We start from the raw sequence: 22,067 nt of genomic DNA, 5'->3' as shown, positions 1-22,067 counted from the left end.
GCCAAGGCTGTTTATGGACCGAAGACGGGTATGGAGCTCATCGTCGACTTTAACTCTCTCAAAATCACGCTTTACCGGGGCAGCATAGAATAGATCGTATCGAACAGGCACGGCTTCCTGCACATGGAGTATTTTCAGAACTGAGGATCTCAACTATGTGGATACATCGAAGGCGAAGGATGATCCGTTTTTCAAGTCAACCCCGCAGTATGGAATCCCCCTAACACGCCATAAACTTCTCCCTCCCCAGCACAACAGGCCCCACCGCAAAATACACAAACCCCTTCCGCCTCTACAACATAGATGTCTTTAAATACCTCTCATGCCTCTCAAACTCACCGATTTCTCTCTATGGTTCGATCCCATTCATGCCGATGGCTCTCGCGCCTTTCCAACGATCATTATAGCAGGTAAGTTTCGCGCAGTACCTTTTTGGCCAAGCAGAAGAATAGATTTAATATGGATGTCTCACAATACGTTGCTGTCCCGTAACGGAACATGCGAGTTCACTGTTATTATCCTAAAGGACATGCGTGTTTCGCCAAAACTCCTTTGCCTGCCGCCAGCAAGCCCTTGCGATCCTGAAGTACCTCCTTATCGCCTGGATCTCAAACAGAACTGCATTTGCGCTATTCGACGAAACCTCTCGGTAGAAAAAGTATTAAGTAGCCAGAAATGCACGCGCACGCGGTTGCGCTGCATCATTGTTTTGTCGAAGTTCAATTCCTCAGTACACTCGAAAGCTACTGTATAATAATTCGCCATCCATTAGCGCTTTAGCATTCAAACACATCAAACATCAGGTCTACTCGGAGCCTCTCATGTAGTTCACAGCCTAGGGTGAACGACACAGTAGTACTACTCATAGTAGGTACGTGCAAACCTGATGAATTTCGCATCTTGCCAAACTTTGGCAGATATCTAGCTTCAATGCGCTGAAGCCAAGGCGACTCAATCCAACTCCAGGCGATTGAATTTTTTTTAACAAACCTAGGATCCCCCAGCTATTCTCCATACCTCCATTCCGCCCTCGCCTCCAATGCCCACCACATCCCCAACCCAATCCACCGCAAGCACCTTCATCCCATCCCATACCCTGAAACTGGTTACAGCGCCTTTCGTGCTCCGCAGGTCCCACAACCGCGCAACGCCATCATAACTGCCAGTGACAACCTGATTTTTCCCACTTTCAGATGTAGCAATACAGGATGGAGTCGTGGGGTGCATCATAACACCTGTGGAGGATGAGAGGGACGAAACACGGAGGTCGAAGATAGACACAGTGCGGTCCGTGGATGCAGCAAGGAGAACGTTCCCATCAGGGGTTTCAGTAAGGTCGAGCATTGGACGCTCAGGCACGTTCTAATAAAATATATTCAGTTTGAGTTTCGATAATGGGGAATAAGACTTACAATAGTATTCATACATACACCACTTTCGACATCCCAGGTTCGCACCGTCGAGTCAAAACCACAGCTATAGGCCTTACCTTTCGCAGGCTCACCTGCAGCAAAAATTGCTTTTGACACGCGTGCAGTGTGCGATTTTAGTACTGCTATGGGTGCTTTCCGTTTTATGTTTGCGGGTGCAGTCTTACGCCGCTTTTTTCTATCATCTCCGCGCTCCAAATTGACTTGGTGGTCATCGGGTATTGAAGTATCCCAGACACCGATGAGGCCATCCCACGAAGAGGTAAGGAGGTGTGAACCAGATGCATCAGTAGATATGGAGGATAGTGGGCTGGTGTGAAGATGTAGAGAAGCGACAGTGGATGCAGTGGGAGTCTCTGAATCCAGATATACGCGCGTAAGACACGCAGTGAGGTCATGCGACGAACTCGCTAGAATGCGAGACTCGGTGTCTGATGGCGGGGATGGTACTATGCAGACGGAAGTGATGGGTGATTGGTGCACAGAGGCATCAAGAACCAGATTTTGCGAATAGTCGAAGAGACGTAGGTGGCCGTCATAGGATGCTGTGACGAAGTGTCTGTGATGATAATTTAAGGTTTAGCGAATGGATCACAAAGTGATGTACGCTGGCTCAACATACTGAGGTATTCGACATGACACTGAAGATACCCAATCCTCGTGTGGAAGCTCGGACATCCGCTGAGGAGGCATCACACTCTCAAAATACTCGATCTCTAAGGTATCTTCCTATCATAAACGTTAGGCTCTCTCCCAAATAACTTGATCACTTGGCTCACCTCTCCCACACCCTTTTCTGTGCGCCATTCTAAAAGGGACGTTCTAAGAATCTCGCCATGGACAAGGAAGTCAAATGGAATAGGCTTGGGAAGGTCAAGTGCTTTGTTGATGAGTTGGGAGAGCTGGTAGCGTTTCCAGTCCAAGGGGATCATGAATTTTTGGGAGGGGAGTGTATAGGGTGTTTGAGTCGTGAATACGACTGGGTGCGAGGGCACTGCGGATGGTAATGACGCCATGGTTGATGGTGAGCTCGATACCGGTACACTCGTTCAGTGAAACCGTCTATCAGATTCACATTTTTCTGTGACAGTGTCACGGTCACTTAGACTTTATGTCACACACAAGTTCAACAGTTGGTCTTTCGAGTCCGTCTGCCTCTACCGGTGTACTTACTTGCGTCGCTGACATCAAGCTTCAACGTTTCAACATTGATCTACACTAAATCATACTTTTCAAGCCACACGTATGTGTTCATTAGATATTCAAGAACGTATTTCACCTGTTACCGTTGTCCGTACTTGTTCAATTGTAGACAAACCAGCATGCTAAATGCTCTGACGGTCCCAAAGTAAGTAAGCTTATCTGCTCAACAGGCACACCGTCAAAGCTGTATACTCAATCTCTGAATCTTTTATTGTATGAAACCTGGTCCCTTATCATTATCTTGGCTCACTCACATCATTTCGCGGCGCGACCTTTGACTGACCTATTATTAAATAGATTGGGACATGATAGAGCAAAGCAGGTGAGAATTCGCTATTCCGCGGCTCGAAACCCGCCTTCTCACGAGCACATCCAATACACCGTCTGCCAGAGAGTATATAAGTAGGGACCCGTCTACACGTTATCTCTTCACCTTAGAGCATTCCCTCATCTTGGTATTATGTCCAGCTCTGTTGATGAGAAGGGTGGCGGCTCAGACAACCCTCATAATGATTCTATCTCCGTGTATGAACGACCAAAGGGCTGGCGTGGTGTTTACTATCACCCCATAACGCAAATTGTCATGGTTGCTTTTGTCTGCTTCTTATGCCCTGGGATGTTTAACGCCCTCACTGGACTCGGCGGAGGCGGCCAAGTCAACCCAACGATTTCTGCAAACTCAACTTGTGCGGTATACGCGACATATGCGTTTTTCGCGTTCTTCTCCGGGTAAAAATATTCCATCCCCATGATCATCTGATGATTAATTGAACATAAAAATTAAAAGAACCGTCAATAACAAGATCGGCGCTAAGCGTACCCTGCTATTTGGAACATTGGGGTATGCGCTCTATGTCGGTTCTTATCTGCAAGTTCTTTTTCTTTTCCTGCCGGTCTACATCCTTATGCCTAACCCAGCGCAATTAACATCCACCCTGGCGCTGGCTGGTTTGTTGTTACCTCGGGTGCCCTTCTCGGTGTCACTGCTGCGTTCCTGTGGACCGCTCAAGGCTCAATAATGCTAAGCTACTGCACTGAGGCGCAGAAGGGCATCTTTATCAGTATATTCTGGGCCATTTTCAACATGGGAGCAGTCGTAGGCGCTACCGTGTCCTTCGGGCAAAATATCAATTCAACGGTATGTACTGTGGTGCATTATTGACACCAGCTTACAACTGCGGCTTCAGACTAATAGCGGTAAGTCTGCCCCCTCATCATGGTTTCCTCTTAATTCAATTCGTCTGCTACCAAGTCAGCAACGGAACATATGTTGGTCTTCCCAAAAGCTTCGTTGGCACTGTCACTAATCATGATTACTGCACAGGTCGGGATCCTGGTTCTCACAATACTTGGGGTGACAATCCCTCTTCTGATGGCCGATCCTGACAAGATGATTCGCACGGACGGTACGAAGGTCGCCATCCCTCGCCATCCGTCCTGGAAGTCGGAATTTTATGGCCTATGGGTTGCAATCATCACAGACCCCATGATCCTCTTGCTCTTCCCGATGTTTTTTGCGAGTAATTACTTTTACACATGGCGTGCGTGGCTCTTAATCCCCACTATTTGAAGTACCTGACCCTCTGGGCAGAATTCAACGATTACAACTCAGCATTGTTTAACATCCGCGCGAGGTCTCTCAATAACTTCATGTACTGGTTCTCGCAGATTATTGGCAGTGGAATTATCGGTGTCATCCTAGACTCCAAGAGGTTCCGGAGACGTGTGCGCGCGTTCACTGGGTGGGGTATCCTACTGGCGATGACATTTGCAGTACACATCTGGGCTTATTATTATCAACGGTTCGCATTCTCCAGCATAGATAGACCCTCCCGCTAATTCTTCATGATCTATATTCAGGACGTACACCCGGGCTTCCGTTCCCCCGGACTCGCAGAAGATGGATATTTACGACCCAAGATACCCAGCACATGTCTGGCTCATGATATTCTATGGATTGCTGGACGCAATGTGGCAGACGACGAGCTTCTGGCTCATCGGTGCCATGAGCAATGATACGAACAAGCTGGCTATCTACTCCGGGTTTTGTACGCCTTTGTCTCTGATTTCACTTGGTATGTGGGTCTCAACTATATTTTTTACAGACCACTCTATTCAGAGCGCCGGAGCTGCTGTTGTATGGCGGATGGATGCAATTGGGGTTCCGTAAGTCCTAGTCACCTAACCAATTGACCAGGTTCGAAAGTTAACCCTGGTCTTACAGCTACATGAACATCTTCCTCTCTACGTGGTGTCTAGTTGTCGCTGGTCTTGTATTCTGTTTCCCGATGATCTACCTGCGTATCAGAGATACAACTATGCTCGAAGACGAAGGCTTGTACGTGACACTTCTTCCTCCATGTGTCTGTCTGCGGTTACTAATCTGTGCCATGTGTAGAATGCAGAGAGATCAGGGGATAGATCATATGAAGGCGAAAGGGATGATCGAGAGCGAGGTTGAAATATCATGAACGCTTTGGAAATATTATATGTATTCGTGACCATTCACACAAGTCAAATTGAAAATCAGGCTGTTTACCTGCAGACGTTGGATTCCGTCCACCATTGTTCGGCTTTGAACCTGTTGAAGTTGCGACAGACCATGGAAAACTGGACTCACAAGCCCCATTCAATGGGCAAGGTTGCATAAGTATAGAAGGACTAATTTTCCTCATTTGTCTATGGTCTGAAACGCACTTGTCATATTTTGAGTGGACACGCGAGTGTATTTTGGGAGATGCAACACATGAACTAGATTTTATGCCAATCATATGACCATGTACATCGTGCTTATCCATGATAGCGAAGATGATAGGAATAAACAGCAGGAGAACCATATGCTCGAACCATCTGGCCCATCCATCAATCGAGTCTTATCTACATAAGCTTGTTCTGGCAATACTCATGCCAAGTAAAACAGCTATCCTTGGCGCGGGTACCTTCGTTAGGTATGCAAGATAACCAATTGTTTGACTTACCCCATCATGCTCTGAAGTCTGCACATTCAAATTTCACCTTCTAATGGTATTTCAACAGGACATCTTTCCTGAACTGCGAACACTTGGCCCCTCTGGTGCCAAAGGTTAAAGTGGTTTACTCGCGATCAGGGAAAGGCGCTCGTGAACTCGCTGCCCAAGCAACAGTCATCCTCGATACTACCCCCGATGTCTACTTTGGCGGAAGTATACATCTTTGAATCTCTGATGCACTCCTCGCCAAGTCTGACATTTCATCCATAATCATCATCCTCCAAATCACCCATCATAGAGTAGCCGAAATTGGGAGGTTGAGCCGGCCCACGTTGCCGCTGGCTGTGCTCTCGCAGCCAGTAAGATAGGAAAAGTCACCGCTCTCGTGCTATTAACTTCATGGACCGGGGTACCAACTGGTATACATTGACGTGGCAGATTTTTCCAGAGGTAAGTCGATTTCCTTGATTTGTTGTATAGTCTGACAAGATTTGGACTGTGTCTTCACTTCAATTGGATTAGCAACAAGGAGGATTCGTGGTAAGATTCATGCTGTGCTTACTACATCGCACTGAAACGGCTGACAATTAACTGAGTTTAGCTGGATGCTGGTGTGATGAGTCCCCGCGGGGAAATATTTGTGGACATCAACACTGATTTACTCCCAGCACTCCGTCGCAGCACTTCGTGTCATACTCCCAGGTGCGATGACTCACCTATCCGGATTTGCATCGCTCAACAAGCAGTTGCTTACTCCCCACGATACTATTAAAACCACCATGAAAATGCAGTTTACTCACATGGCGTTTTGAGCTCAGTTTCGCTGCACCTAGCCCATCTCGGACCGTTGCGATGTAGACCGTGGTATTGTCGTCACCGGCACAGATGGCTGGCTTGAAGGTCCAGCAAACCATGGCCCATGACCTCATCCACAACGTTGAGATGTGGGCCGTTTTTCGCATGACTATCTAGTCGGTTACCCGTGATGCAAATGAGGTACTTGGCCCTGAAAAGGAGGAGGTTGTCGATGTACCTATCAGAAGTGTATAATTGGAGCAGGCCAGCTTCTTTGCGACCCTGGATGGAAAAGACGATGGCCTTGGCAGCCCCCTTGGCACGACACCGCGGCTATCGAGGCTGCATTGACCAGTGGTGGAGAGGTCATCGATCTTGAGAAACTCCATCAGTCAGTCTCAGATGCTGAAGCGCTGACTGCCGCAGCGTGGACATTGGACAAGCTGCCACGACCCAAATTTGCAAAGCAACAGTTGCTTAGTAATCAGACCTCAGGGGCTGGCGAGGTCACGTTATCACGGCATCGACCCTAGCGCATGTCACAACTGCTCCAACTCGGTTGACATCAAATTTTTCAGTTCCATTCGGCCCCACATCATGTTGCGGATTGTCTGTGCTCGTAACTATCGTCGAAGACAACCCAGTGACTCACTGTTGCGCGGTCCGCCAATCAATTTAAATTTCAATAGGCACATCAAGTTTGGGGGCATCCGAGTCCTACTGGTCATGACATTTGGTGCAGTGCACATCTGGGGCCTGGGCCTCTTCCTATCAGAATTTACCTTCCCTGGCATGTATATATAGGCATTCTCACGATTCTTGGCGATTTTGTATGCAGGACTTACACCCGCGCGTTCATCACGGCAGACTCCCAGACGGCGGATATTTACGCATACGACCCGCGTACATCTGATGCATGATATTCTATGGCCTTCTTAAACGCAATGGGGCAGACAGCGAGTCACTGGCTCATCGGTGCCACGAGTAATGATGCAAATATGGTGGTTATTTATGTAGGATTTTGTGCGCCTCTGTCCTTTTCTTTGTTTGGTTTAGAAGCTCTGATGATCATTCCATCCCTGCTGGTGCGTGGCAGATGGATACGATTGATTAGGTTCGAAAGCTCCACCTTAACTCCGACCTTATAGCTACAAGAGCATCTTCCTCTCCACGTGGTGTCTACTCGTTGCTGGTTTTGTGTTCTCTTTCCCCATGATTTACGTGCGCATCGGAGATGGCAACTGTACTCGAAAGCGAAGGCTTGTACGTATCTGGTCTCTCTCTGCATTTGTTAAGTCCATGTCTTGTGTACAGAATGCAGAGAGACGGAGATCAGTGATATCAAGCCTCAAGGCAAAAGGGATGATCGAGAGTGGGAACAGAATCACATGAGCGCATCAGTGATTTCGTCGGCAGTAACCTGTACAGAAGTATGATCCTGTAATCCTTCAGTACTTCAAAGTTCAGTGACGAACTTCGAGTACAATAACCAAATCTCAGAGTGAACACGTACTACAATCCTTGAGGTCAAAATCCAGAGCCTCCAGTCGGTTTTCTTTTCTACTGTTGAGCTGTTTGATATGATGACACAGATACATAACGTGATAAGTGAAATACATGGTCAGGGTCCCTGCGGCAAACTAAATGTGATCTTCCTCCGTCCTCGGAACTTCTACAACGTTATCATCATTGTCAATATTAGAATCTTCCCCTGCAGTCATGGAGACGTCTCTATAGTCGGTAGATTTGAGCCCTTCGTTACGCATATGCTGAGACGTGAATTCGATATCGGAGTATTGTCGTGATTGGACAGCGGTTTTACTGGAAGATGTGGATATTGTGGAGCTAATCCAGCCGTTCCCCTGGGCTTCACGGAATATGATCAGAAGGGGGGCAACGAGCTATAGAGAGTCAGTGCAAAAGCTTGAATCAACATGATAATACTGACTTGTGCCTCTCCAAGTACTTGTATGAACACATTCGCAACTGGACTTTTCGTCGCGAATGGGATCAAGAACAGTAAGGAGAACGTGGAGTAAATCGCAGCGCTCTCGACGATCACTGACTCGACACTAGTGTGTTCCGCTACGTGTCCAGGACCTAATAATGCGTGCTTCATGTGGACACGATATAAGTATAGGCGGAGTACGATGAGGATGGTGACGGTGATATTGGTGGCAAGTTCAAAGAAAAAGTATGGAAGGGTAAAATTCACATTCATGCCAGCAGCAGAGTATGGTGATGATAAGGGGGATGAGATCTGGTAGAGAAAGAGAATGCCGAACACTGAGGAGAAGAATGCCATGGTAAGTACATATGAACGCATAACAATGTAGATTATTTACCGACAGATCCGAGGAACATGGTCCCTAGCATGACAATAATTGGCCACGGACAATTTCCACAATCACGGTATATAATTACGCAGCGCCAGATCTACACTTATGAGAAATGATGATGATATGACTGTCTCGACTAAAACTCACCATGAGCGCTGTAGCACACCAATCTGCCAGGACAAAAGAGACATTGGCTATCTCATCCACACTGATGGAAAACATCTCAACCTCCCACGCACTGGGACCACCTGGAAAATTTCGATCGTTTATGAAGGCAAGCTGGGTGAATTGGGAAATGGAGCCCATGAAAAGCGATCCTAGAATAAACATGACGCAGACATAGACGAGAAAAAAGCAATTCCTAGAGTAATCTGCGTCCTTCACTCGCGTACGGCGCCACAATAACTGCAGACAGAGCCAGAAAAGAGCAAGGACGACGCCATAGCCGACGCCAGTCATGATGCTACCAGCCAGCCACGTTTTCTCGGAATAGAGCTGAGCGGGGGACTCGTCTGGTGTGTAGGACATGGAGAGCGGGTATAAGTAGCCCTGGTAGTGAGGGTTGACTGAGAATTTTGGAAGAAGCCAAAGAGAGGCATGAACTCGACGACCAACGGAGATCGTGGCATCGGAAGGCTGCGCTGCGCTAGTAACTTTTATGTAAACGAGGCCACATCAGTACTAGTCTAAATTGACCGGAAGATTAATTAATCAACTTATCGGTCCCGCCGAGGCTACGTGCTGAAGCTTGAAGCACCGCACAAGGCCCCACCGTGCACCACCGTGACAACTTAGTTTTGAAGGCCATCTGAAAACTGTCCGACCCTTTCAGGTGTTCTCTGTGGGCCTGTGGCACATTTGAGTAATCCCTGTCAAATTCCCTGTCACACTTGCAGCCTGACTCAATAACAAGTAATGTTCAAGTTGTTGTTCTTTTTTTTGGTCTTCGCGGACCTCTAATAGTTCGGATAGAGTCGTTGATGTTTTTGATTATAGATCACGAAGCACGGATAGGCTATATATGGATTCTGAACCCAGTTCTGAACCATCCAGAAAGTCTAACATTCCAGCTTTGAGAAGCGACAAGACGTCCTCGACAACCCTTCAAGTTCCAATGAAATGAAGTTTTCACAGTGTATGTTAAGCCATCCATCAATGTTTAGACAGGTGACACTGGCCAGATGACAACATCGCCCTTGTAACTCCCGAGTCACTTTGACATACAAGCAAAATCACCATCGCCTAGAAATCTGCGCGCGCGAGAGTCGTGATATTGCTGGGAGGACTATGATAGGGATTCATATCACCATGTGCAGCGTTCACTCACCACTGGAGTCTCGGTATGTGTGCTATTGTATGGCGTTTCGAGTTATCTGTTGAATGTATACTTGCTGTAGACTCGGGCATATACGACAGAAGTGATGTTTAGACAATAAGGCCTTGTCGCTTCGACACCGGCTACGTTGATGCCACCTGACTTTCGAGGACTTCCGAGGGTCGGTATCGACATCTTTAACTGATCGTCTTATGTGTTCCTTCGAACCCTCCGAAGCACTTCGACAGATCGTCGATGATGTACTACATATCTCCGAGTCGCGGCAAAGTTCAAACATGGCGAGATTCTCCAAGCTTCGGATACTACACGATGCAGAGCATCATTCATCGAGCCCTCAAATTTCCTTACCTGTAATCAGTTATCGGAGAGACATAACATGACTGCGGCGCATGTCCGATTACCTCGAATCATGTTCACACTTTCAGGATCTGAAATGACTTCTCAGGAACTGTTGTTCTAGTAGGCGTTAAACTCCAAGTATAAAACGTTCAAGGATGGATCGGCGATATCTTCACGTTTTTTCGTCACCGTACTACTCATCACTATGACCAGGTATGCAGGCATCGTGTATCGCTCCCTCGACCAGCGTCTTCTGCATCTGCCACTCCAAGAGGTCGACGTGAGAGTATGGATGGTCGACGGTGAGTTGGAGCGAGATCCACATTCACCACTAATTCGTACTGCTCTTCATAGTCTCTGCGAAAGTCGTACTCTATCAAATTTTCGAGAATGAGTCAGAGAGCCCTACAAGCCGCGCAAAATACGTGTTCCCTCTTCCCGCAAATGCCGCAATTTGTGCCTTTGAGCTCGAACATGCCGATGGGCGCGTTATAACCGGTGTTACAAAAGAGAAGTCAGAAGCCGCAGAAGCTTTTCACGGTGCGATGGATGCCGGAATGTCTGCGGGACCAGTAGAAAGTGTGGCGAGCGTATTACGATGACCCTGGACAAATTCTGACCCGACCTGGATCTAGTATTCACGCTTTCAGTTGGCTCGATCCCCGCCCGGCAGAAGGTCACAGCAAGATTGACAGTGAGTGCGTTCTCAGTTCGTCACAGATCCCTTTTTTGACGAACGAGCAGTTTGTGATGAATCTTTTCGATGAGGCAAGACAAGATCATATCTGTCTACGGCTTCCAATGACCATTGCTAAACGATATGGCGAGAGTCCAGCAGCCTTGCTCAATGCACCCACAACTAATGAAAGGACGCGTGTTCATATCACTGTGGACGTCCAAACCAGCGATGTGATACGGGACATACGTAGCCCTACTCACCGGATTTCTCCCCTACGGTACAGGAAACACGCATCAACAAAGTCTGAACGACGGATGACCGCAAGGTGGTCATCTACAACGTTCCTAGATCGAGACTTCGTGCTGACGGTACACGCTCTTGGACTTAATGAGCCTCGGTGTTTCGCCGAAGTCCACCCCCAGCGTGCGGATACCATTGCCATGCAGCTCTCTTTCGTACCGAAGTTCGAGATGCCTCGCATTGCACCACAAGAATACATATTCGTTATTAATCGCAGTTCGAGCATGATCGGAGCCCCGATGGAAACAACTAAGCGCACGTTGGCAATGCTCCTTCACCTCTTGCCAGACTCGGATACGACCTTCAATATCTTCAGCGAGGTTGATGGTATGTGGGAGACGAGTATGCCATTCAACGAAAGGAACATGCAGTACGCGGTAATTATGTTCTGTCACCGTCAAAGGCAACTAGACATTGAGTGAATTGTGCAGATATCGAATGTACAAGCCATACAAACCAACAATAGCGGAACGGAATTTGCCCACATCCTGCAGCTTGCGGTCGCATCTCGTGATCGCAATCGCCCGACTATCATATTCGCTCTTACTGGTGGCGTACATCCTGGAGTGAAGCCCCTTGGGATGTTTGCGAGGTGTCGTAGAGTGGTCACACAAGTCTTATCCAGAGTCAAGCGCTTGAAGCCGTCGTCCGACTCGAATGTGCGTCTGATCTCGCCTGAGCCTCTACTCGAACTAATGATGAGACAGTCATCCACAAATCCCGATCCATTCGAGGTTGTCTCAGCGGCTGTCGATAGTTGCAGCCCAAATGCGCCATTGAAGCTATTCACCCTCTGGATCGGTGAACATGTCGCATCGGCCGCGTGCGAGCGCCTCGCTCGCTCGAGCGGGGGTGAATGTTTGCTTGCAGTTGAAGCTGAAGACATGATTAGGAAGTGTGCAAGGCTTCTGACCGCTGGTCGGACGGGCGTAATCGAGAGTGTCGTGGTTGATTGGCATGGTTCTGGCAACCCACCAGCCATCAACTTCTTACCCTCGAATTACTGTCACTCGCTTCCACTCAGTCACGTAGTGCAGCCGGAGCCGCTGTCTCCGATACAGCAAGTTCCACATAGGATCACGAAGATATTCCCCGAGATGCGCTTGAATGTCTTTGCAATCACCACCTTTAGATCGATCCCTCCTGAAATCAGGTTGCGTGTCAAGGTTGAAGGTTTGGCTGGGGTCCTCGAGCTCGCGGTACCGGTCACGGCAGTTAAACAACCGTTCAAGGATGAATTTCCGCTCCTCCATACTTTGGCGGCACAAGAACTCATTAAGCACCTGGCAGAGGGTAGAATACCACTTCCGAGGCCTGTGGCGCCTACCACGAATGAGGAAGTTCGAAAGACGGCAATTGTCCAATTAGGACTCGAGTACCAGCTGGCGAGCCAGTACACATCCTTTGTTACCGAGTCCCGACGTGAGATGGAGGGGAGCAGGCTACACCGGACGGCGTCACTAGAAAGGTCTCTGCGGCAGCATTATTACGCATTCCCACCTAGCATCACGAGTGACGCTCCTGAAGATTATGCTTTGAGAATGGATGCGCCTATGGTGCAGACGGTTTTGGACAACTTGTCTTGGGTGGTCGATGCAGTGTTCGACTTTTTCACCCCAGATGCTGCTCTGACACACTCGAGACGCCAAAGCTGGCTTCCTGACACATATTATTCCACCACACAATCACGTTCGAGCTTGTTGTCTAGTCAGGGCGCACGTCCGTTTCACCACGATAACTCGAGCACGGATACATTCTCCACGTTGAGTTCATTGGAAGGCTCTTCCACCAACTCTCAATGGACCCATTCTCGATCGTCCAGCCCATTACGTCCTTCGGCAGATTCGATCCAGCGCATCCCATCGCCAGTCTTCGGTCCAACACGCAACGCGCTTCTGAGGGCACGACGTGCAGTAGTGTCCGACTCTCGCCCACTACCCGTGCTCAAGAGAGTGTACGCTCTTATCTTGCTGCAGGGCTATAACGGCTCATTCACGCCGTCGCCTCAATTGGAGGCGCTTGTTGGCGCTGAAATCCTAGAAAGGGCGGCAGATTTACAGGTCAATGAGAATGTATGGGCGACTGCTGTTGTTGTGGCGTACCTGAGGCATCACCTGGGTGCGCAACCGGATTTTTTGCATGTTTTGCTGAGCAAGCCTCTGGAGTATGTCGAAGGAAAGGGAAAGAGATTGCTGACCGGACGAGAATTTTCAGACTTGGTGGCAATTGCGGGACGTTCTGTAGGTTAGTATACAGATTTTTATGTGTAGTTTAAGGTTTCGTAGTGTCGAGGTTAACGCTAGAGGAAAGCTTCGCGGTCGCCACAAATCTCGGATTTCAAGCTACCTGTAACGAGCGCATATCACTATCGAACATAGTAGAGATTGCAGTTTGCACCAAGGTTATGGTAACTTTCAACATCGAAACAGATCTGGATATTGCGAATGGGGCGAGAAGAGAATTAGTGGAAATTATCTTGGACAAACGGATGTCAAGTTTTTTCACTTACAAAGGCTGTTGTGGAGTTGGAATACTCTCCGATGTATGTTCTGATCAAATTGAAGCGCACGAAAGCCAAACGTCTCGAAAATATGGAATCCGGGGTCATACCACTTGTCCCAATACAATGGATGGATGTTTCGTGTCATGATTATCTGAGTCACAGCCTTCATTGACAAACACGGTCAATCCATATTTTGGTGCCTTGGGGAAGAGATGCTCTTCAAATGTTTAGCTATGTGGAAGTTGATTTGAGAAAATTACACGCAACGTACCTATTGAAACCTCGCACGATTGAGCTTGAAGCGAGAAGTTCTGCGATTCTCTAGCATGGCATCAGTCGTAGACCTAGTCTCGAGAACTCGGGGCAAGTGCGCTCATCATGATGTTGCTAAGACAGACAGCCGTAGAAAGAATGTGCGTGCAGGCGATAAGATACTTACTAGGCGGGGGCTCCGTCGTTCTATAGGCGGATCATCCACCGTGTCGTCCCCATTAGTGTGCACCAATTGTCATTCATGAAGGAGACAGCACATGGCCCCCGAGAATAATCACGAGCCACTAAAAATCGATCACGCACTGGTGCCTGGTACATGAAAATTAGGGTGAAAGCTTTGATAAAAGAACTGGTGTGAAACTCACTTAGTCTTTCGGCAGTCCAGGTATAGGGACTGTTGGTTCCATGCTTTTGATGCATGGCTCGGTAGTGTCTGCGGTGAGAGCTCGCAGAGGTTGGTGAACATGTTGCACCTGTACTTGAGTGGTGCGGGATTCCAATGATGGTGGATTGGCGAATAAGAACTAAACCAGTTGGACCGGCAGTGAGGGAAGCTCAAAGTAGCGATGAACCACGAGAGACTCCACTGGACGTAAGGCGCTCCTTTTGTGACAAATTTGATGACGAGTTTGAGATGTGGTAAGAACTCCAAATGCATCCGCCGGTACCTGCAGCACTTGGGAATCGGCGGGGATGAAGTGGGAACAGCCACGGGCGTCTACCCTGCAGCTTAGAGCAAGAGACCTACAATCCCTCCAAGCTCACCTCGACCACGTTCAACGCCATCAACCTCCAGTAAAATGTTGAAGCCCATTCCAATCACTACACCCCTGCGAGAGTTGAACGGTCATGAACAGTGTATAATGACAGCCGCAGTGCTCCCCGATAAACGATTGGTTACAGGCTCACACGACAAGACGGTTCGTCTGTGGAACTTGGAGACCGGCGTTGCATTGAAGATGGAACTGCATCGCGGGGGGGTATCGAGATTGGCGGTCTCACAAGATGAGCAATTGATAGCAAGCGGTGATCTGAATGGGGAGGTCATGGTCTGGCACGGAGAAACTGGAGAATTACTCTCCCAGCCCATCGAAGCTCACCCCGGCGGGTGGATCAGCTCGCTGGATTTTTCTCCTGATGGAACAGTGCTGGCCACTTGTTCAAAGTACGGAATAACAAAATTATGGAACACCAAAACCTGGACAGAGCTGGAAGGAAAACCAATTAAGTGTGGTGATGGTACTTGTTGTGTTCGGTATTCGCCATCTGGAGAATTTCTTGCCATCGCAACATCGAGGATCGACATTTATAATCCAGGCACGAGGGAACTTGTCGCATCCTTCAAGGGTCACAAATCGCACACCTTCTCACTCGTATGGACAGCCGATGGCACACGCCTTCTCACAGGCGGCGATGGGGTCGATCCTACCATACGCGAATGGGATACAGCAACCTGGAAGCAGGTTGGCGATCCTTGGACGGGCCACTCCAATTATATCAATCTCATGGTCATTAATCCTGCTAGCACACTCATCGCATCGGTATCTCCACATGAGGGTCATGTTCGTCTTTGGCGGGTCTCAGATCGACGAACCGTTGCCATCTTTGAGCACTCACTCGGTCCAGAATGGGCCACTTTCTCCGTGAATGGCAAGCACATCCTCAGCGGAGGCAACGATAAAATGATCTCAGAGTGGGCAATACCCAACATTATCAATTCAAAGGCACGTTTCCGTCCTTGATTCATATATCACAATTTGAACATGTTTCGTGTAGATCTTGGGCATCATGACAGCCCGTACTGCATGCATAGATGGAGACTTGTCAACCGCCGAAGAACTACTCGCACAAGATATCAACACCGATGGGAACAGTCATACTTACTACGCTCATCGTTCATTTGTTATGGCGCGAAAACACGACTGGGACCACGCCGTTCAGGATGCAATCAAGGTGGGACATACTCATTAACCATGGCCCTCTTACGAAAGACTAACTCGATGGTGACATAGTCTATCAGCATTCAGCCCTCATTGATAGGCTTTATCTCCAAGGGTATTGCCCTCTGCGGAAAAGGCCGCATCCTGGATGCGAGGGCAGCGTTTGATGTTGCATCCATGTACACGGACCAAGATCCAGAAACCATTCATTTTCTGCTCTTGATCAAGGTATGTCACAGTTACCTTTCATACTCTCTGTCTCATTCCATATTTCAGGCCATCGCACTGTTCAATGCAGATCAACATGACGAAGCAAGCCTACTCCTCAAAGAACTCGCTGCGGGTTGTCCGAATGTCTATACTCGCGCATGTCATATCGTGGAAGTAAGTACCATGCAGCTACACTTGGTCATCAATCCCAATGCAATCTCACACATAAAGGCATATCTGCGTGTTCAACTCGAAAAAACCTTGGATGGTGCACGTTACGCCGAAGCCGCTGACCGTTTCATTGCCGCTGTCAACTCCAACAATTCATCATCAAAATTCAACATTCATGAAATATACGAGGACCTGGTGGTGGTGCGTTAAGACGATGTGTACAGTCCTTTTCATAACTGAGTATCTTGTCCAGCTTTTCGGCTGGGATCTCAAATGTTTGTGGCTGACCACACACCAGAAACGGTGCGATGCACTCCTTCAGGCAGGTGAATTTCAAGATGCCGTGAAATTATACTGGTCCATGATGGATTCGAGTGACGAGAACACCATGGTCGACTACCTCGACTGGTCCAATGGCAAGTCTGAGTTCGTAATGTAATGCAGACTACAATCCTCACCTGCATTTCATCCAGCTTTCAAGGAAGAATGCAGCGCGCTCTGTATTGCTAAAGGAGACGTTGCCCTCGCTGCAAGCGAGTATGACAGGGCTATCAACCTGTACTCGTCGGCGATCGCCCTGGATTCTGGATCTGATATTGTCTTTGCGAATCGCAGCAAGGCGAAGTTGGAGAAAATGCTATGGGAGGAGGCAGTTCTCGACGCGCAAAAGGTACGCTGACATCTATGTTTTTGTAGCCCATGTTGACTTCGGCAATGCATAGGTCACCGAACTCAGTCCTTCATCTCACGTTGGATACCAGTTGACACATACAGCGCTGCGTGGCGCAAAACGTTACGACGAAGCCATCGAGGCATTCACAATCATGTTGTCCAAGTTGGACAATGCTCCCGAAGCGCAGATACGCAGTAAGCCATGGAACACTCCTGCATAATCTCAAATGCCTATCTCATTCTACAGGTTTGCGTCAGCAATATGTCTGTCCATCCCAAGCAGAAGACGCCATCCGAAGAGCATTTTGGATCGAACTCGAAAATGCCCCCCTTCGCCTGCTCAACACCTCTACGGGTCTTTTGTGCGACCGAGCAGCACAACTAAGCTCCTTCAAAACGAGTTCAGAGTACAATGAGCTTATCACGTTTCCGACGAAAGATTCAAACCTCCGAACGGAGCGCATCAAAGATGTAGTGGCGACGTACTTCCGTTGCGTCCTGCTATCACACAGGTGGGAAGAATCGGAGGTGTTGCTGCACGATATTCAAGACAAAGTCGTATACGAGTTGAATGGATTTGGTGGCATCGGGAAACTGCAGTCGTTCTGCAAAGTCGTCCGTGATGCTGGATATTACTGGGCATGGATGGACACATGCTGTATCGACAAGAAGAGCAATATTACGGAGCTTCAGGAATCGATCAACTCCATGTTCGTCTGGTACCACAACTCAGCGCTTACGATCGTCTACCTATCCGATGTTCCTCCTTCATCTCAGCCCGGTGCACTGGCTGGGAGTGTTTGGAACGAGCGAGGATGGACCTTCCAAGAATTAGTTGCTCCGCAAGTTGTTATATTTTATCAGAAAGATTGGTCGTTGTATCTCGGCGACCGCTCTCCCAACCATAAAGAGTCCCCTGCAATCATGAGGGAGTTGGAGGATGCGACGGGCATAGATGCACAGGCCCTGGTGAAATTCAGTCCAGGTATGAGGGATGCCCGAGAGAAACTGCAATGGGCATCGAAGCGCGTCACCACTCTGCAGGAGGACATTGCATACTCATTATTTGGCATCTTCGGTATTACTCTACCTGTCATTTATGGCGAGAAGAAGCAGAACGCGCTCGGACGGCTCCTACAGGAGATCGTGGCTCGGTCGGGGGACATTACTGTCCTCGACTGGATCGGACAACCTTCCGAGTTCAATAGCTGTCTTCCAGCGCATATTGCCTCTTACACCACTCCTCCACGCGCGCTTTCACCTTTGTCTGAAGATGATATTCAGACACAGGTCTCTTCGCTGCGAAAAAATCCCGTTATTGTGGATCTGGCTTTGGAACTTTACGAGCGGCTTGATAACACAAGCGCTGCTCGTTTCGCGAACTGCAGGCTGCATCTGCCTTGCATGACGTTCCGTGTCACAGAAGTCAGATACGGTCCATCCCAGGAGACTCGATATAAAGTTAAGGCAGACGGGCTTCGTGACCTGCTGATCACTACCAAAGAGCTGAATATTCATTCGCGGACAAGGCCCATCAAGCAGACCTTCCTGCTTGTCCGTCCCTGGGATCGGTCTCTCCTCGAACTACCAGACTTTGCAAATCTGCTAGACGATACGGAGAGCGAGAGGGATTATCGGACACCGCCTTTGTCTCCGTCAGATGACTCACCTAGCCATTCTCCTGTAAAACAGGATGGGGCTGATCTAGAACTGCGAGCATTGCGGTTGCTCGTTCGCCTTGGGCAGCCTTTTGGCGCCTTTTTGCTAGCGCGGCAGCGCGGCGGAGAATACAAGAGGGTTGCGTCGGATCGTGATATTATTGCGCAGGCCAAAGATGTGTCTTCTGTTGAAGACTTGATGGACATTAAGACGATAGAGATATTGTAGATGTATATTTTTTCCTGAAGATGAGGGATCTGAGCGGTTTTCATTGGTACTTCGTATATGTGATACCACATGCATGTGTATTGGACTATAGTTTCTCTTCAAACAAGACCATGGAATCCTATCTGCAGTAAGCTGGCATCCGCCGAAAATGCGAGCGAGCGAAAACTGTGAAGATTCATGGTGAGACGCACTCGCAGTGGTAAGAGGATGAAAGGTGGATAACGCAAGGGAGACCGAACAAACATATCTACAGGCGGACTGATGGGGGCACGCCTCACATCAAGGCATTTGCGCACCTGGAGATGCGAAAGGGACACCGGGGGTCCCATAGACTAGATCGTAATGTCCTACATAGAGCTACATCTGCGAAGGACATAAATTGGACAAAAAAAACATATTTACAGCGTAAGAAGGCGAATCAGTCGAAGGCCGGTCAACAACTGGCAATTACGACGCTTGACAGTATACTCCAACATGAGAGGCCACAGGAAGCTCGCGTGACACGGGAACATAAGTCGAAATAGTAGGCGAGAATGGTCAGAATGTAGCTAGGCTATTGTATACAGCACTGAATGTCTCTTAGAGTAAGCAACAATAGCGACACAGCCCAGCCAAAACAGCAAAGGTTGAACAGCTCACCAAATATATATGCGCATTTTTATTGTGAACGGGGACTGAAATTTCCGTAGCAGCACCGGGTGGATATATACACGTTAATATCGTATATTGGGTATCATCCCGTAGCAAATAGTCGTTCCTTCTTCTTAGGCGCCAGTGCCTCAGATTCATTTTACCCACGAGCTAGATTGCTCAGATTCCTCCATGTAATCTACCATCACCGAGCGCTCGACACGTACGCGTATACCGAGTTCCATGTCGTTGGAATTGCGAGGCGATTTTGCCCTGAGGTCTGCATCGACGGGGATTTTGGAGCCGTCAGAGCCTTTGGAGTGGCTCTTGGACTCGAACTGGGAGCGGAGACCGGACATCACTTTTTTCTGCGCAGTAAGTGTGGGACGCGCGACGATCACGTTTTCCAAGCGTTGGGAATTTGGCTCTGTCATTCCTTTGCGTATTTGGGTGGTCGGAGCGGAAGAAATGGAAAGAATGAACATCGCAAGCCTTAGTGAAATAGTAGTGAAGCTCTAGAATGGTGCGTACCTCGTATATTGATGAGAATCCGTTGGCTCATAATCCACGTTAAAGCATAACCTACTGATGCCCTAATGCATTTTGAGGGGTCTGATCTCCTTGACGCCAGATGATACGAAACTTACCCTGCCGACTAATAATAGAAGCAAGTCGTTGTGAGTCCATGGTACATCCGAAGTTGAGCCTACATACCTGAGTATAGATATTAGTCGTACGATATAGGATGAGATTCAATACGTTCGACGCTGAGGGAATGTTAGGAGAGTGCTCATGACAAGTAGAATATACTTGCCGGACAACACGATGAAATATCCGATGCCGTCATAGATCAGGCTAAGTATAATGAGTGATGCACATCGACTCTGCCAGTGGTAAGGGACTTACACCCGTATTAGCTGTTCTACTCTAACAGCAATGGTTTAGCGACCCGAAAGACGGGAAGGAAAATACTCACCTGCTACTGAGCGTATTATAGCGCAGAAGATGCATGGTAGAAATTGTCACTATGACAATGTCATACACCAACACAGCGAGGTAATAGAACCATGTTGACAATACTTTGCCAGCATCTCCCGAGGTGCAGCTATGGTTCATGAAGATCTGGACAACCCACACTGGTGGTAAACGACCACTTACTTTCCCTAAGAAAGAGATACTGTTTGCATGAGATCTTGTTGTAAGGAAAACTGACGTACATCATCGATAACAGCTGTGTATTGTAAAGGTCAATGAAAACCCAAGATTAAAATATAAGGCAGAGCTTACGAGTCCGGTGAAACATATCGGCGAACCACTCCGCCTAAAAGAAATCAGAGAAAGGATATCATACTTGTGTTGTAAGAACCCACTGAAGTCGACAGGAGGTATAGCAGCAATAGTATGATTCCTATCCGCCTATCTCTTCTTGCAATATTGAATGTTCTAAACGATTTTTTCAGTCTGTGCAGCTGCAACCCATAAAATATTCGACAGGACATACCTGATACCTAGGATGGCCTGTGATATCATTGTTTGTATGGCTACGGCATAGTCAATAAAGTCATGGTAGGCGAACACCGATAGGACAGACCTTTGAATGCAGGCGCCACAAGATAGTACTGTTGACACGTCTGTAGGGTATAGGCGGTGGAGAAGAATCCGTAATTGCTAGTTACTATAGCCATGATACTGATATAGCTGCATTGAATGTGAGCAAAAAAAATTCACAAGACAAACTGAGGACAAACGTACCGTATAAGAATGAATAAGGTGCAGGCAAGACTGATGAAAATTGAGCTTGTCAACGGTGATACGTGAAAATATGCCAGGGTATACATACCTTAAATGAAAAATTGATGATTGGCTTCGGTAAAAGCGCCATTCTGCGGGGAGTGTAAGAACATAACTGAACATAACCTGTCAGAATATCGTGACAACTACGGGGCCGCAACAAAGAAATAAAACGCTACTTACTCGTAAAATGCAACTGAGATGGATGCTACTCGCAAATATTTTTCAGAGGTTAGGCTGTCTATGACGACACGCCGCCCCAGAGCCTCCATTTAATAGATGAAAAACTCGTCCTCTGCGGCGGTCCTTGATAGATTGAGGCGAGCAATGACAGTGAAAAAGGAACGTAGGAAAGGCCACGCGACTCGGAACAGGCTGACGCTGAAGCCTTTTACGAAGAAAGAAAGAAAGAAGCACTAAGGGGGAATGCCAGCAAGGCAAGACTTTTCTACCAAAACCACACTTTGAAATTGATTAGACGTACTCGGGTACTAAACGATAGAAAAGGGGCAATCTTGTCTGGAGTAAATCTGTCATGCAAGCCAAGATTGAGCCAGCAAGCTAGCCAGCGAGACATCGGCTGGCATTGGTGAGGCCATC

The 22,067-nt window shown here is 48.1% G+C and overlaps 6 protein-coding genes across 6 annotated transcripts; 2 read left to right on the top strand and 4 right to left on the bottom strand.

The window, feature by feature from the left end:
- Window positions 1–668: 668 nt before the first annotated feature.
- On the bottom strand, window positions 669–2,489 carry F5147DRAFT_639126 (ribosome biogenesis protein YTM1). The gene is made up of 4 exons (XM_041432997.1): window positions 2,210–2,489; window positions 2,053–2,159; window positions 1,413–1,989; window positions 669–1,362 (listed from the first exon to the last, which is right to left on the bottom strand). Exons 1-4 carry the CDS (start codon window positions 2,444–2,446, stop codon window positions 991–993), a joined length of 1,293 nt encoding a protein of 430 aa, XP_041290346.1. The 5' UTR covers window positions 2,447–2,489; the 3' UTR covers window positions 669–990.
- Window positions 2,490–3,093: 604 nt separating this feature from the next.
- F5147DRAFT_838712 (major facilitator superfamily domain-containing protein) lies at window positions 3,094–6,012 on the top strand (the record flags this gene model as incomplete). Its single annotated transcript, XM_041444176.1, has 11 exons — window positions 3,094–3,362; window positions 3,421–3,474; window positions 3,552–3,771; window positions 3,821–3,830; window positions 3,886–3,902; window positions 3,958–4,174; window positions 4,225–4,435; window positions 4,494–4,681; window positions 4,739–4,799; window positions 4,858–4,971; window positions 5,670–6,012. The coding sequence occupies 11 exons, from the start codon at window positions 3,094–3,096 to the stop codon at window positions 5,827–5,829; spliced, it is 1,521 nt and encodes a 506-aa protein (XP_041290345.1). The 3' UTR covers window positions 5,830–6,012.
- Window positions 6,013–6,174: 162 nt separating this feature from the next.
- Window positions 6,175–6,835, bottom strand: F5147DRAFT_707098 (uncharacterized protein). The gene has a single exon (XM_041438050.1). The coding sequence runs from the start codon at window positions 6,562–6,564 to the stop codon at window positions 6,319–6,321; it is 246 nt and encodes an 81-aa protein (XP_041290344.1). The 5' UTR covers window positions 6,565–6,835; the 3' UTR covers window positions 6,175–6,318.
- Window positions 6,836–8,037: 1,202 nt separating this feature from the next.
- Window positions 8,038–9,264, bottom strand: F5147DRAFT_580755 (uncharacterized protein; the record flags this gene model as incomplete). The annotated part of the gene is made up of 4 exons (XM_041431563.1): window positions 8,038–8,298; window positions 8,346–8,683; window positions 8,743–8,833; window positions 8,884–9,264. 4 exons carry the CDS (start codon window positions 9,262–9,264, stop codon window positions 8,038–8,040), a joined length of 1,071 nt encoding a protein of 356 aa, XP_041290343.1.
- Window positions 9,265–9,778: 514 nt separating this feature from the next.
- F5147DRAFT_838709 (uncharacterized protein) lies at window positions 9,779–13,639 on the top strand (the record flags this gene model as incomplete). The annotated part of the gene is made up of 7 exons (XM_041444175.1): window positions 9,779–10,076; window positions 10,625–10,713; window positions 10,766–10,990; window positions 11,047–11,105; window positions 11,156–11,767; window positions 11,822–12,049; window positions 12,098–13,639. Exons 1-7 carry the CDS (start codon window positions 10,024–10,026, stop codon window positions 13,637–13,639), a joined length of 2,808 nt encoding a protein of 935 aa, XP_041290342.1. The 5' UTR covers window positions 9,779–10,023.
- A 6,088-nt stretch (window positions 13,640–19,727) lies between these two features.
- Window positions 19,728–22,047, bottom strand: F5147DRAFT_287694 (uncharacterized protein). Its single transcript, XM_041429047.1, has 16 exons — window positions 21,952–22,047; window positions 21,651–21,883; window positions 21,517–21,582; window positions 21,429–21,458; window positions 21,268–21,374; window positions 21,178–21,217; window positions 21,047–21,119; window positions 20,964–20,997; window positions 20,886–20,907; window positions 20,653–20,781; window positions 20,583–20,603; window positions 20,491–20,531; window positions 20,391–20,443; window positions 20,324–20,331; window positions 20,208–20,269; window positions 19,728–20,112 (listed from the first exon to the last, which is right to left on the bottom strand). The coding sequence occupies exons 2-16, from the start codon at window positions 21,737–21,739 to the stop codon at window positions 19,832–19,834; spliced, it is 1,056 nt and encodes a 351-aa protein (XP_041290341.1). The 5' UTR covers window positions 21,740–21,883; window positions 21,952–22,047; the 3' UTR covers window positions 19,728–19,831.
- Between the last annotated feature and the right edge of the window lie 20 nt (window positions 22,048–22,067).

This window comes from Suillus discolor (assembly GCF_016758755.1).
Source record: "Suillus discolor strain FC423 chromosome Unknown F5147scaffold_46, whole genome shotgun sequence".
Classification (NCBI taxonomy): Eukaryota; Fungi; Basidiomycota; class Agaricomycetes; order Boletales; family Suillaceae; genus Suillus; species Suillus discolor.
This window is presented reverse-complemented; position numbering and strand designations above follow the sequence as displayed.